The 19,508-nt window shown below is 40.0% G+C and overlaps 1 protein-coding gene across 2 annotated transcripts; it reads right to left on the minus strand.

Moving 5' to 3' along the window:
* Window positions 1-4,621: 4,621 nt before the first annotated feature.
* TMEM252 (transmembrane protein 252) lies at window positions 4,622-17,639 on the minus strand. Of its 2 annotated transcripts, XM_023943591.2 has the most exons (3): window positions 7,817-17,639; window positions 7,552-7,681; window positions 4,622-5,670 (listed from the first exon to the last, which is right to left on the minus strand). In XM_023943591.2, exons 1-3 carry the CDS (start codon window positions 7,896-7,898, stop codon window positions 5,322-5,324), a joined length of 561 nt encoding a protein of 186 aa, XP_023799359.2. In that variant the 5' UTR covers window positions 7,899-17,639; the 3' UTR covers window positions 4,622-5,321. The 2 variants fall into 2 exon arrangements, with proteins under 2 accessions (XP_023799359.2, XP_023799358.2); XM_023943590.2 differs by having other exon boundaries at window positions 7,552-17,639.
* Between the last annotated feature and the right edge of the window lie 1,869 nt (window positions 17,640-19,508).

The following is a 19,508-nucleotide window of genomic DNA, read 5'->3' on the forward strand; positions in this document are numbered from 1 at the left end:
TCTGTAAAGCTCAAGTACAGCTCTGTATATCTGATGTGTGTGGAAGAGGACTAGCCAGTCTCATGGAGTGCATTACATTTCCTGAGGTTTTTAATTATTAACATGAGAGATGAATGCATGGAAAAAAGCAAGTTATGTGAACTTACAAAAAGATGCAAAGCTCCTAAAACAAGACTGTACATTTAGCAGAGGGAGAACTGTTGTTAATACTGTTCATCTTACCACAGTGTCTAGGCACTATGACAGAGACCCACACCTTTTTGTGCTATTGTTTGATTAGCAACTTCCTCAAGTCAGGAAGTGGCAAGATTCCTGTACTATTCAGCTGTGATTGCACTAACATTTACGTGGATAATTCTGCTTCCTAAACCCTCATATTTTCTCTGTGTTCAGAGACAATTTGGAAGGCAATATACTAGTTACCTGAACCACAGGATCACAGAATCCTCGAGGCTGGAAGGGGCCATCTAGTTCATCAGGACTAAAATCACCTAGTCTGTGTCCCAGCTCACAGCAGAGTCAGGTAGAGGAGGCTGCCCAAGACCATGTGTAGTTGGTTTTGATTATTTCCAAGGGCTTAGATGCCAGAACTTCTCTGGACAAACTGTACAAGTGATTGATTGCTCCCATTGTGAAAAAATACCAAACAAACCAAAAACCAAAAGTGCAACAGTGAAACCTCCTGGAGTATTCAGATGGAATTTCATGTGATTCAGTTTGTGCCCAAGGCCTCTTGTCCCATCACTGAGAAGATCCTAGGTCCATATATTTCTTTTTTTCCCCACCAAGTATTTCTAGAAATCAATAAGATCCTTCAAGGGCTTTCTCTTCTCCAGACTGAAGACTCACAACTCTCTCGGTGTCTCAACATACGACAAATCTGCCGGTCCTTTTTTCTTTGTGGCCCTTTGCTGGAGGTACTCTGGAGTGCCCATGTCTGTTTTGTGCTTGGGAAGCTCAGACCTGGACCCAGCACTCCAGATGTATCTTTACCAGTGCTGAGCAGAGGGAAAGGATCACCTTCCTCCAGCTGCTGCTGCTGTTTTTCTTGATGCAACCCAGGATGTCAATTGCTTTCTTTGCTGTGCAGGTGAGTTGCTGGTGAGTTGAAGACTTTTTGTTAAGTATGGGACCCCCAGATCCTTCTCTGTGTGGCTGTTTTCCAGCCCACTGGCCCCAGCATGTATTGTTGTCTGGGTTTGTTTTATCCAAAAGGACAGGACTTCCCTTTGTTGAACTTCAATGTTGCAGAAGGTCATCAAGTCAGTTAAGCACAATTTACCTTTCATGTCCTTCCTCATCCTGTGACCTTGTCCTTGGCTTTGGCAAGAGTTTCCAGGATTGGCTACTCCATCACCTCTACAGGAACTAAAGTGAGGCTGACCAACCTGTAACTCCTTCCCTTAAGGACAGGAGTGATATTTGCTCTCTTACCTCAGGGATCACCCATAACCTTTCAAGGGCAAATAGAGGGTAGCTCGCAATAGCATGACTTGGCTTCTTCAGGTCTGTGTACTTCATACTAAGTGATTCCATTTTGGTGCAAGTCCCGTTTTTTCAAGTACTCCCTGGCCTTTTCTTGCTCTGTCCAAGGTAAGTCTTATTCACTCTGTATTTTTCCTTTAGTCTCAAAGGCCTACAATTCCTGAAGGCTGCTTTTACCACTAAAGATGAAGGCAAAGATGGCATTGAGCACCTCAGCCTTTTCTATGTCCTCTTTCAACTCATGTAGAAACTTTCCCCATTACCCTTTACATTTCTCATCTCTCCTAGTTTCAGCCAGTTTTATGTGTTACTTTTGCATTTTCTGGGGTGGGGGTATGGGAAGGGCAAAGAGGCTGGAGCCGTATGGATGTGTAGAGGTGATTTATTCTATACCAGTCATGTCATCGCTGTAGGGCATGGCTTTGGGTAAGAGAAAAGGCTGAGTGGAAGGACAGCCATTTTTGTTCCCTCCTTACCTGTGGAAGCCAAATGCTGAACAGAATGGTGCAGTCGGAGTGGTCTGGGCGGAGCAGTGTAGACTGGCTTGGGGCATTTTTCCATCATTGTTTTCCATTGTCTCAGGCATGGGACAAAAAACCCCACACTGTCTGTGGGAATATCCACCCTTTTCTCCTTTGTCTCTGGAAAAGCCACATGGCCACCAGGGGTGTGGTAACACCCACCATTTTTCTCCTTTGTCACTGGTATGTCATGGCCATATTAACAACAGGACAGTTGGATTTCCATAAGCATTTTTGGCATGTTATCACCCTTTATTAGACATTGTTAGTATTGTTTCTGTTAGTTTTTCTTATTACTATTTTTCCAGTAAATTGTTGTCTCAACCCATGATCTCTACCTTTTTGTCACTTTCTCACTGGAGGGGCTGGGGGGAAAGGAAGTGGCTGTTTGGAGCTTAATTTCCACCCAGTCTTAAACCACAGCATCACCTCATTCAACTCCAGGTGGGCTTTGGCTTTCCTCATCTCATCCCTGTGTAATGCACAGTGCTCTGCATTCCTCCTAATTCAGCTGTCCCCACTTCCTCTTACCATACATTTCCTGTTTATATCTGAGTTCAGTCAGGAGCTCTCTGGGCATCCATGTAGGCCATTTGCTGCCTTTGTTTGAGCTCTGCATATCAGGTTGAACAATTCCTAAGCATAAAGGAGGTGATCTTTGAAAATTAAACAGCTGTCCTGGACTCATCTTTTCCCCAGGGCCAGAACCCATGTGACTCTTCCAACCAGCTCTAAAGATCTTAAAGTCTGCTTTGCAAACTTCAGTTCCATTCTTTGCTATTCTCCCTCCTCTCAAATTTCTGAATTCACCATCTCATTATCCCTGCATCAAAAAGCTTCACATGCTCGTGCATTTCTTCTGGTGCTGTGAGTGCCAAGACTGGCTTCTTGATCACCAGTGTCAGGAGGTTGTTTGTCAATGTTCTGTTCTGAAGCTTTAGTTTGACCGGTTCATATCCTTCAGCCCAAAGAAAATTTATTTTAATGTAAAATTTCCAGCTGCTACTCTTGGCAGAGATGAATTCATGCTGTTAAGTATGATCAGAAGCAAAATGTTTATAACCTTTTGCTGCCTTAAGATTGTTTACATTTTTGAGCTTGTTGCCCATGCCATTTTGCATTAATCAAACATAATCAATCAGTTCATTAGGCTGAAAAGAGAAACTGAAAACCAGATTCTATCAAAATATTAGGTATTAACTTCAATGTTCTCTCTATCTCAGTAACTTTTTTTGTATCAAATTCTGTATTGCATACTGCAGGTTGAAGATGCATTTATCTTCAATTTCACATTTCTGGATTCATTATGACCTCACAACATCTGCAAAGGACTGGCTCTAAAAAAGGGCACTGCAGGCCTTTTGTGGAATTGGGAGAAAGGAAGAATTTCCTGGTTGTTCATAAATATATGTGGAAATGCTCTGAATGCATTTCCTATAGCAAGCCACTCCAAAGGCAAACTTCAGGTACTCCTGCAATACTTGCTCTTACTGTGACCCAGAACTGTAGTCCCAGCCATTTCCCACTCTTTCCTTTAATATCACCTAGTGGAAAAGGTAGATTTCCACAAGCAGAAAAAAAAAAAAAGAAAATTAAGCTAAATATGCATCAGGACAAGCATTTTGCTGTGGGATATCTCCTGATTAATCAGTCTTACCTGCTGTGATTGATGCCTGCACTAATACTTTTGCAGTGCCAGCTGCCTTCAGAATCTGGGATTCTGGAGTAAAGAAGCAAGAAATTTTGGGGAATAGATACAGGAATGCTAGGAGGTAAGGCCAGAATGAGGTCACTGAAGCAGATCCTCTCTTCAGCTGCTTGGAAATAATGTGCTGTGTTCCTCTGAGTTTTACTGTTCTCTGTGCTCTGCTACTTCTCAGTCACTTTGAAGAACATTTATATCTTCTGTCTTTTTCAGGGACTCTTGTTTCTCCCTCTGGGTACTTTACTACATTTCTCTTCCTCTGTAGCTTCTCCACCCCATTTTATTCTTTCCTTTCAACTTACAGTGACTGAAGAACTGTATGTTCTTCCCATAAATTCTTTGAAAGACAAAACTGGTGCAACTGTTGGTTCCCTGGCCTTAGCCATGGCTACCACTGTGACTTGCATGTACAGCCATCATGCTTAACTTGTAGTTTTACAGTATGTGAACATCTGGAAAGGGTGATAGCTTTTCTATCTCACTGGTCTTTAGCAAAACCAGGAACAGGTTGCCCAGAGAGGTGATACGTGCCCCATTCCTGGAAAACTTCAAGGTCAGGTTGGACAGTGCTCTGACCAAGATGAAGATGTACCTGCTCGTTGCAGGGGCTTGGACTAAATGATCTTTTCCAATCTAAACCTTCCAACCCAAAAAGAAAAATTCCATCTAAGGTAAATGTTACAAGTTCAAATCTGAGTGAACCTTTGTGTAATTTTTCTTGTCATCTGGAATTATAGATGACAGTGGCCTGGATGCAAATTTGCCTCCGTAATTTTGTGAGAGGAAGGATACATGTAACAGAAGAAGGATGAGACCAAGCCTGTAATTTTTCTGGTATATTTGTAGTGTAATTATGAAGCCACTTGTGTCAGAAACAGGGTACAGGCTCCCTTTTTCAGTTCCCACAATCTTGAGTAAGCTGTGACAGAAGCAGCTGCTCTTAGAATTGGCTCAGAGGAGCCAGAGATTATTTTTTCCTCCTGCAATTGATAGTTCCCTCTGAGGAGATGAAAGCATAACCAGAGCTCTCTGTTTGGCAGCTAGGTAGTGTATTTTATTCTGCCCTTTTCCTGAATCATGGGTGCCTCATATCATATAAGCAAATACAAGGCATTTGTTTTAAATACAAAATGTATTCATGAATTCATTAGCAAAATAACAGTTATTTTTACCCCCACATAAAACAACTTGAAAGACATACAATACAAAAATAATCAGTTGCAACAAATAATCTGCAAATTTCAAACAAAAGTTAATACGTTTCCCAAGTCAGTTAATGTCCCAAAACAAAAAAAATTACAGTTTTCATCTGAAGCTCCTTATGAAGCACAAGTCAAGATTGATAACACCATGATGCTTCATTTATCTGGTAGCTTAAGAAACTCCTATTACCAGAGATGGTGACTTCTACTAGACACAGCCTGAGCATTTCTATATGGAGATTTATTCTAATTTGAAATACTGAGCACTTTTGCATATCCCCTCCAACTCCACTCTAAGTCACAAATGATCAATGTTTTTCCTATGCAATTTCGTCCTAAGTAGTGTTACTATTAGGGATCACTGACACAGTCTTCTTCCAGTTTGCCCTGTTTCACAGATGAAGGATTTTACTGGCTGCCTGTCTCTCTTGTTTTGACAGGTGTTGCTCTTCCTGAGGTCCTCTGGAAGTCTGTATCCTGTTGGCAACTGGTTTCTTGCATGGATATATGAGAATTTAACCCCCCTCTGAGGTTTGGGTCTTGGTCAGCTGTTTGCTGCTGCTCCACAGATAAAGTATATGGTGGTGGCTGTTCCTGCTCATTTGTTTCACTGACAAACTCTGCACTACTTTCACTGTATGGAGGCGGAGGAATATTGATGAATTCTTGCTGTTTTAGTGTGGAGGCAACTGGCAGTGGGAAGACCAGTTTTTCAGCATCTATTCTGTCTTCATAAGAGGGAGGGTAGAAGTCAGGCCTAAAATAAGCAAACCAAAAAGAAGCCCATCATGATGAAGTGTGATTTATCTCATACTACTTTGTTAGATGCTGTTATGTTTCCAAAATTTAGATGAGACTTACTGTAAAACACACCTAAGTGTGTTTAAAGCATGAAATATATTAGTATAAAAAGTAGGCATAACTGGTATCATTTGCCTTGTCTTTGTACAAAATGTTTTATTAAAACATTTTAAAATGTTTTAATAAAGTCTTCCCCATGAAAATTCCCAACCATGACATACAAACACTCATTTTAATGCTTGTATTTTAACAAGTGCCTGAGAAAGATTTAATTTGGAAGAAAAATGAGATCAGTGTTCTGAGTTATTTATTATTACAATAACCATTGTTTTCCACAGTTTTAAAATAAATTTGGTATGTCTCTGCTTATCTAGCCAAAATTTACTGAATGTTGCTTTTATATTGCCTTTAGAGCACCCACTGTCAAGTGTTTCTAGTACGGTTTCCACAACACTCTAGGAAAAGTAATTTGTATCCAGTGACTATGTTAAAGAGTTTTGCCAGGCCTACTGCCAATCAGTTTAAGAAATTCTGTCTCTCAAAGCAACAGACTTTGTCAGGAACAAAATCATAGGGTCACAGAATGTTTTGTGAAGGGACCTTAATGATCATTCAGTTCCTGCCATGGGAAGGGCCACCTTCCACTAGACGAGACTGTCCATCCAGCCTTGCCTTGAACACTTCCAGGGATGGGGCAGCCCAACTTCTCTGGGCAACCTGCTCCAGTGCCTCACCACCTTCACAGTAGAGCATTTTTTTCCCAGTATCTAATCTAAACATAACCTTTCTCTATCCGAAAGCATCCCCCCTTATCCTGTCCCTACATGTTCTTTTTTAAAGTCCCGCTCCATCTTTCCTCTAAGTTCCCTTCATGTATATAGGGTGCTATAATCTCACTTCTCTGGGCTGAACAACTCCAGCTCTCTCAGCCTGTCATCACAGGAGAGGAGTTTCACTCCCCTGATCATCTTCATGGCCCTCTTCTGGACTCAGTCACAGGTCCACGCCCTTTCTGTGCCAAGGACGCCAGATCTGGATGCAAGAGTGGTGGGCACTCACAAAGAGTGGTGGGCACTCACAAAGACACAACCAAGGAGCAGAATCCCCTCCCTCAACCTGTTGGTCACACTTCTTTGGATGCAGCCCAGGACTCATTTGGCTTTCTGGCTGCAGGTGTACATTGTTGGGTCACATTGACCTACTCATCAACAACCTCCCCCAAGTTCTTCTCCCCAGGACTGCTCTCAATCCGTTGTCTGCCCAGCCTGTGTTTGTGCTTCGATTTGCACCAACCCAGGTGCAAGACCTTGCACTTGGCCTGGTTGAATTCCATGAGGTTTTTAAACTGGGGGGAGAATCAGACAAGAAAAATTAAGCAGGAGCCATATAATGAATGAGCTGAGCACATACCTCAACTCTGCATGAGCACCTACCCCACAGCAGCATCTTAAATTGTCTGCTAAGATGGAACTCGGGATGCTCCTGCATGATGTTGGAATAGCTGCACCTGCTGCCTCCATGCATGACTTTGGGAGCTTTGGAAAATCTGAAACTTTCTCTGTTTCATGTAGTATACCTTACCTTAGGTATTGTTTTCACAAATGGCTGTTTGCACATTGCTGCTTGCTTTAGCAAATAAAATTTCAGACTACAGTTCCCTCCACAGAAAAATAATAAAAATTTTACAAAATCATAATAATAAATAATGTAATGTAAAATAATAAAATTTTACAAAATGCAGGATTTGCATTTTGTAAAAACCTTGTATTGCTTCTTTCTCCTCACAGTATGTTTAGAGAATAGCATCCCTCCCTCCCAGTTCATCTACAACACATACCTGTCTATGGTGCAGACATGTGGTTCTCTGTGGCTGAGATTTTGAATGAAGATGCCAAGGGCCCTGTACTTCAGGACTTCATGGAAAGTGCTCCAGAAAATGCCAGTAACAAGGAGAGAGAGCCCCAAAGCTAAAAGGCAATGAAACACTAGCTTGTTGTTCCCACATCTGCACATGGAGGAATTTGTGGACATGCAAAGTACTCCCAGGCAAATAGTGGAGAAACTGAGTAAGAGCATAAAAAGACGAAAGAAAGTAAAAAGACCTTTTGGCATCTTTGGCAGAAGGCACAGCGCTTTGTTCCTGTCTGCTGTTTGTTTGCTGGCTCTCCCTGCTGTACTTCTCATCTTTATGTATGGGTACTTTATATGCTACAGGACCAACTGCCTTTAGATAACTAAGAGCAGCACACAGTTTTAACCTACTCATTAACTCTTTGAGTTAATCTTCTGAGATTAATTTGTAACCTTCTACCTACTCTCAGGACGGAAGCAGAAACTTCCTGAACCATCCCTTTGCTGCTGTAATCTGTAGAGTGTAAACTTGGACTGCTACTTTCATTGCATGATTTGCAGTGGTTTATACACTTCACTGCTTATGAATGAGACCTGTATTTGTTAATTTTGACTTGACTTTAAAAGAAGAAAAGCCAACAACCAACAAAGATACTGTTCATAAATTCCCATTAACGGTTTGAAGGGAAAATATGCTTCATATAAATGCAAACATTGACACAGGAGGGGAATGGGCACAGGCAAAAACTGCTGTTGTCTGAGGGGGTATGTCATCTCACCTTTTCTCTCTGACTTGCCAAGATAAGGTAGCACTAAAGAATATTAGTCTCTGTCAGGTATCAATCTAGGTTCAACAAAGGACTAACTTCTCTAAGCACTAGCTGTTACCATCCAGTACCGTGGTCCTGAGAGCCTAGGAGGCTGACACAAAGCACTTGCATAACCTATGTGGCCCATAAAGGAGCCCAGCACCTCAGACTGGGACACAGGGCAGCCTTGAGGGGTGTCTGTGAGCACCCAGAACCAGCAGTAGGAGACAATACATCTCTTAGTGAGCAGGTTTCTGAGATGTGGAGTTACTCCAAAGATATGCTGGGCTCTGACTAGCACTCACAGCTTTCTCTCCAGCTGCCTAACTTATGTGGTTATTATTGGATACTAAAACAGCCAGCTCACACCTCCCTATACTGCTTTGTAAGGTTCTAGTTGTAAAAACAGCAAAAAATTCAACTGCAAAAGCAAGTGGTGACACAACTAACAGATTACTTCCCTTAAAAGAACTGCTCCAGTGGAAAAGACATAAAGTGGAGCAGCTTCCCACCAATTTGAGTTGCCTCTTAGCATGTGTGCAGGTGCATGTTTCTCAGGGATGGGGAGGGGTAGGTCAAGGAAAACTGTTATTTTAGGCACTGGCTTTACCAAATTCAGGTCTTTAAAAGAGGTGGCCCAATTGTGACAGAGGAAATCAGTAACCAGGAGGGTAAAGCCATGTGTTGGGGGTAGGAATTTATGCAGGAAAGGGGTGAGTGGAGGCTGAGAACACGAGAGGCAGGTGGAGCACAGTGAAGTGGTAGAGTCAGTGCAGCTGGATGCTCACTCAACAGCAACAGCTGCTCTTCCAGAAATGTTACTGCAAAAGTGTACTGTGACAGAAACACATTAAAATAAACTGATCCAAAAGGCAAGCAATTTACATCTGTCTTGCCTCATATGAAGTCCACTAGTTACTCTTCCTTCTGCTGCAGGACTGTTTTCCAGGACACCTTTGTTTCTGGACATGCTCTGTTGTTTCCAATATTAATGAATGCTCTTCAGTTTGTTTTTCGCATAGGTTAACAGATCCAGCTGAATTTACAATAATATTTTTTCTGTATAATTTCTACTTTCTGTGTATCTGCTGAAAATACTTTATTTAACAAAATATTTTTTATTGCTTCTGGGTATTTTGATGTTTCAGATTTTAACTCACCTAAATAGAATTACCAAGTTATTCATGACTGAAGTTCAGTTAATTAATGTAACTCACATCTTCTGTAAGCTACTTCTTCTGTCCTTGTGCTACAGGATGGTATATAGAAAAGAATGATGATATAAATAATTTTTACTTCTTGTTTTCTGTATAGATCTGTACTCACTGACCTGTTTGGTCATTGAAATTTATGTTATGTTATATTCCATTGACATTGGAACATTATAGCATCATATCTGTGGTGATAAAGGATTAGTTAAATGTTACAGGAAAATCTGGACAGGAAATTGTATTCTCTTTATGTGAAAAAAAAAATCTAACAGTTCAAAAACACTCCCTTTCCACATTAGGAAAAGAGATAAAAAGGAATAGTCTGAAAAATTCCTTAGTAAGGAAGTTAAAAAGATTAAATAAATGTTATAACTCTCAGAAGAATCAAAAGCCAGTGACTGGGCTACACCTCACACAGAGGGAAGAACTGGATTGCAGGATATTCTTTAGCCAAGGACAAACTAATTTTCTACGCCAGCCAGTTCCCTGACAACCCCACAATATGAAAAAGAAGCAAGAGCTGTCAGTGGCAGCTGCTGGCTGCAGAGGATGGCGAAGGCAGACCCCAGCCATGGGAGGGACTGGGCCTGTGGAGAGGCTGCAAGGTGCTCTGACCAGAGAACAGCTAGCTCAGCACTGCCTAGGAGCTGAGCTTGGGGGGTCACAGACAACAAGGGGTTAGTCCTTGTGGTGCTGTGCGAGAAGAAGACATATATTGGAGCCCCTTCATGGGGAAGATCTGTATCTGCCTCTTGCTTTGCATTTGGAGATTTGCAGGGGTTTTTTGAAGCCTGCAGAAGTTTGATGATTTCTCCAAGAGGTCAGTTTCATCTATGGCAACAGACTATGTGTGTATTATCCTTGAAAACAGCATTTGATTCTAAATTAATGTATCTCACCCAGGGGGTATATAAAGGAAAAGAAAAAAACAAGTGACAATAGCTTCATAATGCTGTTTAATTATCAGGGTTCCATTATTTTTCGTATTTTCCATCACTTCAGATTTTCTGTAATGTTGTTCTTGGCCTTTTCCAATTTCCCTTTCCAATTTTGCAGCTTGATTGTTTTATTGGCAGTGAGTGTCTTGGACTGCATCAGACTGGATGAGCAGATTTCCTATTTCTCTGACAAAACAGGAAGAAAGTTGCTGCTAATGAGATCAGGTGGGAAAAGGGAATAGCTAACATAGTGTAAAGGTTACTGAGCAGAATTGGCTCCAGACCAAGGTCAAAAGGTAGCAGTCCAGACGCAGAAAAGGCATTTTTTAGGAAGTCTGATTGAAGATGAACTTAATGGATGTTCCACTGGACGATTTGATGATTACAATTTTTTGGCAATTTGCATTTCACTTTGAAAGGTCACTGCTTATCCTGTTGGAATATGTAAGGCTTCAACAAACCAGTTTCTAAAATTATGCTACTCAGAAAGAAATTTGTGACATTTTTATGAGAGTTATGAGACACAAACTTATTTTTTAGCTACTAATAAAATGGAAAATTTGATAATCAGAAAATTAAAAAAAAATAAACCTTTTAATGCAAATATTTTGGGGTGTGTTAGTGACAGCTGCATATCATATCACCATGCATGCATGATACAAGATCATGTCTTATTAGAGGTCACATTTGCTGCCAAAAAATGATACTTTACCAGAAATTTGAAGATTATGTGTTTTGATCTAGTCTGAAACAAATAAATTACTTTTAATAAAATTAAAACTCAGAATTTTCACAAGTTTTTTTTTCTTCTGTAACTTTCTAGCACCCTTAGCTGATGTGATTTATTGTAATAACTCACTCAAAGGGTATTTTATGTTGTCAAAAATTTTGAGCAGATTTGCCAGTGTGCTCCTTTAGCAATGCAAATATTCCTTATTCATATGTAATTGAGGTAATGGGAAATTATTTTAAGCTCTGCAGGTGTGCTCTCTTCTCCATATCATACCTGATTTTGTGACAGTTTTGAGAGAAATGAAAAGTTTAAGAATGGCTGAGAGTCAATGCAATGTGAACATCAAAACCATATTTCACACACCAGTTTCCAGCCTGAGAATGTGATGCTGCCTACACAAACAAGATGCATGAACACAGACAGGGCTACTCTTTGTGTTTGAAGGTATTGTGATTTTAGGAGGTGTGGCTCCTATTTGAGAAAGAATGATTGACTTTCATAAAGGAAACTGGGTATAATTCATTCCACAAATACTTGAAAAGAGCAGAAATGAACTAATGCAATTGAAAATAATACAATGCAGAATTTTTATTGAGAAATTTCTCCAAACAGTTGAGAATAGTTTACTCCAGATATGGGCAACAGAAAAAAAGCAACAAGTACTTAAAAAGAATTAAGATACTAAGTTTTAAAATCACTACAAAATTTTGAGGTTTAACAGATGATATTTTAACAAATATTTAAACTTTATTTTTGGTGAATCAGATATTCTTTTTTCCCCAGATATTCTTTCCAAATTTTATTGTTTTAGTTATTTACTAAAAGAATGGCATACAGTAATTGTGGTAACAACTGTGATAGCTAACTATAGTTCAGACTTTAATAGATTAAAATTTTAAGAGTTTAAATAGTTTAAAATTATATAAAATGGCTAGTCATAAAAAATTACACATAAATTGTAAATTCATTAGTTCCCTAATGAATATGGAATTATCTTTGGTCTATCAGGCTATTTATTGATATATCTATCAGAATTGTATATTTTTGTAAAACTTTGAAATGAACATGATAAATTATCAGGACATCAGAGGCCTTCCCTTTTAATTTATATATGCCAAAACCAGACTTCTACCTGTGTCAGGAAAAAAAAAAAAAATATAGTAAACACTGCTCTTCTTTTTCTCTTAGCAAGAAGATACAGTGAAAAGCTCTGGCAATGAAAATACAGGCATGCTGTACTTGTCTCATGTTCACAACTTTAAAAATACCACATCTTGCATGATATCCAGGAGCCTGAGAAAGTTATACATTGCATATGAACTTCTATTGAACCAGGCATTATGGTTCTTTCTGTGGAATTAAGAGTTAAAAAAAAAAAATATTATGTGTACAGTGAAATAGAAAGCTTTTAAAATGAAATAAAACCAACAAAGAAACCAAACCAAACAAGAAAAACCAAGCCCACCAAACAGAAGGCTTTGATGTCTGTTTACCTAAGCACAAGAATGAGAGCTGTAGGTAAACAGTGACAGCCTGGCTGAGCATTGTGGATTAGAGGGTGTGCAAGGCCATCCTCTCCATTCTGCTCTGTTCCAACTGTTTGCAGTGTCTCCAGCACAGTTGTATCTGCACAACTTCTGAGCAGGAAACAATTTTACAGCACTCCTTAGCAAATGTGGACAACTTTGACCCCCAAACAATGAGGATCCTCTGTACATGAGACAAGTTCCCTTTTGTTCATGGATCAGTACTGTAGATGATATGCCAGCTGAAATGTTTATTTTACATGAAGATTTGTATTCCACCATTTCACATGTGAGAATTTTGGCAGCATTCCAGTCAAAAATTAGTAAAAAATTACCAGTTAAATAATTGTGTTATCATGGGTTATCAGCTGATTATATTGTTTAAAGACTGCGTAAAATGTCTGGCAAAAAATTTTACCTAGGGAGAATGTGAACAAACAATACTTTCCATTCAAAATTTAAGTGCCTCTCTTCTTTCTAACTTTCACTCCTACATACTTCTTTTCTCCAGAAGATGGTTGTCCTAAAGATTTTTAAATTGAGGTCTAGGAGTAAAATATGTTTTTGTATAAGGAGTCAAAGTAAGATATAGCCTGTATAGATAACAAACAGGGCTCAGATAAGAGTGAGACCATACAAACAGTGCCCATACAAACAGTGCTGTCCTCCTCTAGGAAAGGTGAGGACTGGCCTGAGCATAGCAATCTGTCTTTAGTTTTATGATATGGGAGGCACTGAAGCACAGTCCTGTTGGCACTGATGCCTATTTGCCTGTGCCAGCAGGAGCAAAGTCAGGTATTCTGTCTCGGCTTGAAGATTTCAGCAGTTTTAGCAAAAGCAGATCAAAAGTGAACTTTGAAGGAGCTTCTGGTAGCTCTTTTTCTAACAAAGCACAAAAAGCTTAAAGCTTTAGTTTGGCTGTGCTGGAAGGTTTAATATTAAAACAAGAATTCCTATTGGCTTTCATACAGTTAAATATTATAACACAATTAGACTGAACCTCCTGAAAGTCATCATATTTGACGTCATTCCAGTAGGCTGGCTGAACACTACAATCAAATATTGACTCTACACTACTAGAGTAGTGTAGAGTAAACTGTACACTAGTAGAGTTTAATCAACATAGGTATAACTTTTAAGAATTTTAAGTGGAATAGATGCAGAAGTCCTGCTCTCAGTTAGAGGAATATCCTGTGAGTTTTACACAAAATTGACAAATGGTCTCATGTAGTGAGATCTTCAAATATTTTTCAAAATTATTTTCAGAATGAATCTGGTGTTATAAATTACAGTTATTTGTATTTGTTTCTGTAACTGCAGTGCATGCTTTGATATGTAAATTTACTTGCAGAGGTCTACTCATTTCTGATTTGAACCAAACGAATTAATCAATGCTCAAGCAAACCTAAACAGTCTACTTTTCAAGCAGGCAGGTTTGTAAAGAAGCAGGTTTTCAGCACTCACAGCATACCTGATTTACCAAAAAAATGGATACCACAAGAGAATACAAAATAATGAAAAAAGAGAGGGTTAAGCACATTGGCTTATGGAGCAGTTAACAAATCTGATTGACTGGGAAAGCACATGGACAAGAACTACAGCCTGTGGCATGTGTGAAGCCTGTACTGTGCAAGCTTTCACACTTCTGTGCAAATGAACAGATCTGACTGACAGAGAACTGGTCAGTCAAAAAAAAAAAAAAAAGAGGCCAAAGGAAGAAGAACTGTCTTAGGAGGTGGGTGTTTGAGATGAAGGTCTACATTTTGATAAGTGGACCCAGAAACATCAGCAGAACCCCAGGGCTCTTTAATTTTCAGTTCATAAACCAGAGTGCTGATACTGGCAGGGAACACCTACGCAACACTGCTCATTAATGCAGGGAGCAAGGAGACCCACATTTAGGTTGCAGCTTTACAGGAAAATGGACTGCAGGAGACTGATATCTTCCTGATGATTCAAGAGGAAATGTCTCCAGCCACTACAGGATGTGAAATGCATGACCCACAGGTGCATTCAGAGGCTGGCAGTCACGGCCTGTTCTCTCTGCAGGCTGCTACAGAACACTGTACTGGCATTGCTTCTCACAATTCAGAGATGCCCTGCTATACATGATACAGGAACATCTTCAGCCCCTCACAATGCATGTGGAAACTATCTCCTTTGTAGACCACCAGACTTCCTCTTAGAGAAGACTAAAGGGCACCTTGCACCTCAGAAGAGGCACCTGTTAGGGTGGCCACAAAGGTTCTGCAGGAAATAGAGGTGTCTACTGAAGACCTTTTCCATGGGAGTGGAGTGTCAGAGCAGATCCTATTTCTGATAAAAGGAATGGTACAGACTGATGTATGCATACTTAAAATACAGCCTGGTCTGCAACATCACGGAGGTCCAAATGAATCAATAGGGAGGCCTCATCATGAGCTACAGCTTCCTCAGGAGGAAGAGGAGGGACAGACACTGATCTCTTCCTTCTGGTCACCAGGGACAGGACCTAAGGCCATTGCATGAAGTTTTGTCAGGGGAGGTTTAGGTTGGATATTGGGAAAAGGTTCTTCACCCAGAGGGTGGCTGGGCCCTGGAAGAGGCTCCCCAGGGAAGGGGTCACAGCACCAAGCCTGACAGAGTTCAAGGGGCATTTGGTCAACACTCTCAGGCACATGGTGTGATTCTTGGGGTGTCCTGTGCAGAGCCAGGATTTGGACTTTGACAATACTTCTGGGTGCCTTCTTCCACAAGATATTCTCTTCTATGAACTGCAGTTGCTGTCAATTTGGTCTTGGTAAGTTCACAGAGCTTATGGTCCAGTACCCCACTGGTTAGCCCTTGATGAGTTCTACATTCATAGATAAAAAAAGGTAGCAAAGACCCCCATTATTCTTTGGGATATAAAATTTAGGGATGTTTTAAACAGTGCGGCTGATGGGGCTCTTAGTAGAAACACCAAGTGGAATCACAGCTGGTGGTGATGCAGGAGGCAGAATCAGTGTTAGGGGGATCATGGGGTGTAACACAGACTTTTGTTCTTGACAAATCATTAATGATCTGGTGGATAATATGATTCAAAAATAATCTAAGAAAGTCACTGCTTTTGATTGATGGATTTTTGATTATTTGATTATGGGACAAGGGTTAATGGTTTTAAACTAAAGGAGGGTCAATTTAGATTAGAAATAAGAAACAAGTATTTTACAAGGAGGGTGGTGAAACATTGAAATAGGTTACCCAGAGAGATGGTAGATGCTCCATCCCTGGAAACTTTCAAGGTCAGTTTGGATCGCGACATTATAGAGGAAGCTCTCTGCTCTCTGCAGGGGGATGGGACTGGATGACCTCTGCAATTGCCTTCCAACCCAAACAATTTTATGATTCTGTGATTCTATGATTGAAAACACAAGGAAGGAAAGGCATAGGAGAAAAAACATCAAGCTAACAGAAAACTGGAAAAAAATGTAACTTTTCGTTTTGATCATGGGTCAGCCAAATACAGGATAAGTAAGACAGCAACTCTGCCTTGAATTTAAGACTTAAGAGGAACTGTTGAGTAAATCCAAGCTGTATCAAATGTATTTTTATTGAGGAGCAGAAGAAGCAGGGAATGTAGGTCAAACTGGACTGACTCAAGTTCCCAAGTACCTTGGAACTAACAGGACTACACACAGAGAGATAACACTTCACAGATAATATTTCTGGCTTCACAAGAGGGGAGGCAAGAAATCTGCAGTACTGCTGATGACAAGTTTCAATGACACAGCTATAATAGACAGATATGACTACAGGAGGCCTCAAAAAAGATCTTTTCGGCAGGGATGAAGAAGTGTTAATGTTCATACACAAAGACATTGATTCCATATATGACTTAGGATATCCTTCTCAAGGTTCCTTTGAACCTGTAGCAGACACACAAGCACAAGTGCTTTAAGTGAAGGGTGAATGAACAGCCCATTGTACAGGAAGCAACTGAAGGTGCTGGCCATGCTCTACTGGGCAAAATGAAAGCTGAGAGGCAATATGGTTATTGTTCACAAACACATCAACAGGGGAACACCAAGGGCAGAAAGAAAAGAACTATTAAAGTTATTAACTATGGAAGCATGAGAAAAAAAAGGATTCAAAATAGCCAGGAGAAACTTAGCCTGAAAGTGAGTGGACTTAGAAGAGGGAAATTCCTGATTCTTTTCAGAATCAAAGATTGAAAATACATAACAGCTATAAAGCTAACTTAGTAGAAAAAGACACATACCAGTGAATGCATATCCACAGTGACAAGTTTCCCTCCCCTGTACTCCCAAGACACCTTGCATAAATAGACTACGATGGAGGGAGGATGTAGACCCTGTAAGGGCTATGAAGTTCATTTCAGCAGATTAATCACTTTACTGTATGGTGAACTCATACAACATATATAGAGTAGTCTTTGAGAGAAATCATGGTAAACTTTCCTTCCTGTATATTACCTCCAGAGCAAGAAGGCATAGAAGGCTTTTTGGAGGTATTTTACCTGCAAAGTCTAAGATGAACATGGTCTCCAATTCAGTGTGTCAGCAATTTAACTCACTTATGTTCCTGATTGATTGTTCTCTGGAGAAAGAAAAAATGTGAACCTTAAACCACACACATGCAGGAACCTCATCCTAGCTTTATGGCTAATGTTTCGTTTTCCCAGGTAAGTTACTTGCAGTAGCCTTCCCAGCTTCCTCTTCCCAGATGACCATCACTGATCAATGTTTATGTCCACCTGAACCACGCTAGGTCTCATAAGTATTAAGTCCCATGCTCCTCATATCTGTTGTCTTTACCATCATATTCCAAACACTGAACCCATAGAATGCTTCTCTGAAGCATGCCAAAAGCTATTAGAAGTACGGCTTCAGAGATCTCTTCCTTAAAAATGTAGCTGCTGAGCAGAGTCTGTATTTTCTAATATTGCCAGAACAGATTTGTTATCCAGACTTGCCTCCTGGATTTTCTGAGGGTGTGTATCTTTCAAAGCCTTCAAAAATCTAACCAAGGATGAGCAGAATTGCAGTCCTGTGCATTTACAGTAACATGTCCTATTGAATATGTTGCACATGTAATTTAACTTATGGAATGATGCTGCAGCCCTTCAGTCAGCATAAACCACTGTCCAAGGGATTATGTGCCTATCTCCTAGCTCACAGTCACTGCCTTTCATCCTTCCCAGCCCCTCTTTTGTACCCTTCCCGTTTGATCCACCACTTACATTCAAATAGCCACAGTCTGAATCAGGGAAAATAACCTTTTTTAACTCCTTTTTTTGCGCATCCAGTTCAACTTACAGTTGGTCAGCTCCTCCACTTAAGTGAAGCAACAGCTAGAATTCGACAGCTGGGTCAGAAAAAGGGCACAACTTCACCTTTTGATAATTTTGTACTTGTTGATTATACCTCCACTGGTGAAACAGCTCCTACCAATACTCTGAGTTCTGCTTTTTATTTCTCAGGCTGAAGTTCTCCTCTCTGCTTCTCATTCTTTCTCTTCTTTTCAGCCCTTAATTTTCACCATTTTCTCCTAGTTTCTTCCTGCCCCTTACCCAATCCTTTTTGCAAAGCCATCTTCTTTCCTTAAAGATGCTGCATTCTTTAAAACATGCAGCATTTCAAGTTGAGCAGCGCAGAAGTGTCCAATTTTAACTCCTGATTATAAAAGAGATATCAATATAGTTTAATGACTCTTGGTAAGGATTACCCAAACAGCAGTAGTTAGGCAAAAGTTAGGTAGAGAGTTCCTGTTCAGCCCAGTGAGAGCAGGAGGAGGTGAGGAAACCAAATCAGCCTACCATCTTCTGGAGGGACATTACTGAAAAGAAAGAGAGTTTATTATAGGACAACTCACTTTGGAAACCTTGCAGACTAACCCTCCTTTTTACAGTGTGTTATTTGTTCAATGAAGACAGATACATATTAGAGACAAAAAGTATCCAGTACTTGTTGGGTTTCAACACTTCTCACTATTTTCCATTTTTCTAACTGACTCCATCTTATTTGCTTGCAATCCACTCTCCTGAACTCTACAGGTCCTGTTCATGGATACTGAGAAGAGAATACCTCTCCCCCTTATCCCTAACCCTTAACTGTGCAAAGTTGATGAAGTCTCTACTTACCCTCAGTACCTTGTTAATTTGCAATTTGCTTTGCTTTCAGCTTCATTTAATGTCAGTGTCTGATTTACTCCTGGATAATTTTCACTGGAAATGCTGAGACCAGCAAAGACAATCTATGTGAAGCGTGACAGAGAACAAGGTCTCACAAGAAAGTACACCTGTGAACTTTATGGAAACGTTTCTCTTTGAATTCTCAGGTACAAAACACCTCAATATGTGTAGAGTTCTGATAAGCAGCATTTTAACTCTGCTGCTATTCTTCAGACTCATGATACTCAGAAAATGTAAACAAACATATGTGTTTTTTAAGAGGAAAAAGAGATCTCTTTGAAATTTCTTGTTATCCTTGAACACAGAATGTCTACACATAAACTAGGGTCTTCTCTATATAGACTTATATAGATCTTAGGAGGAAAAGGGAGGGAAGGGCATATGAGTGTATTAAAATTTAGGCTTTTTAATAATATTTCAGTCCTTATGCGATTTAAATTCTGCCATTGGTCAGTGCTTCTGGTCCCTGCAGAAGACCAGATCTGCATCCATCTTTACTGTCTTAAGCGTACCTACAGAAGAGTGAAGATAAATAATTAAATTTTGCATTGTTA

Source organism: Cyanistes caeruleus, chromosome Z, assembly GCF_971803275.1.
Source record: "Cyanistes caeruleus chromosome Z, bCyaCae1.hap1.1, whole genome shotgun sequence".
NCBI lineage: Eukaryota > Metazoa > Chordata > Aves > Passeriformes > Paridae > Cyanistes > Cyanistes caeruleus.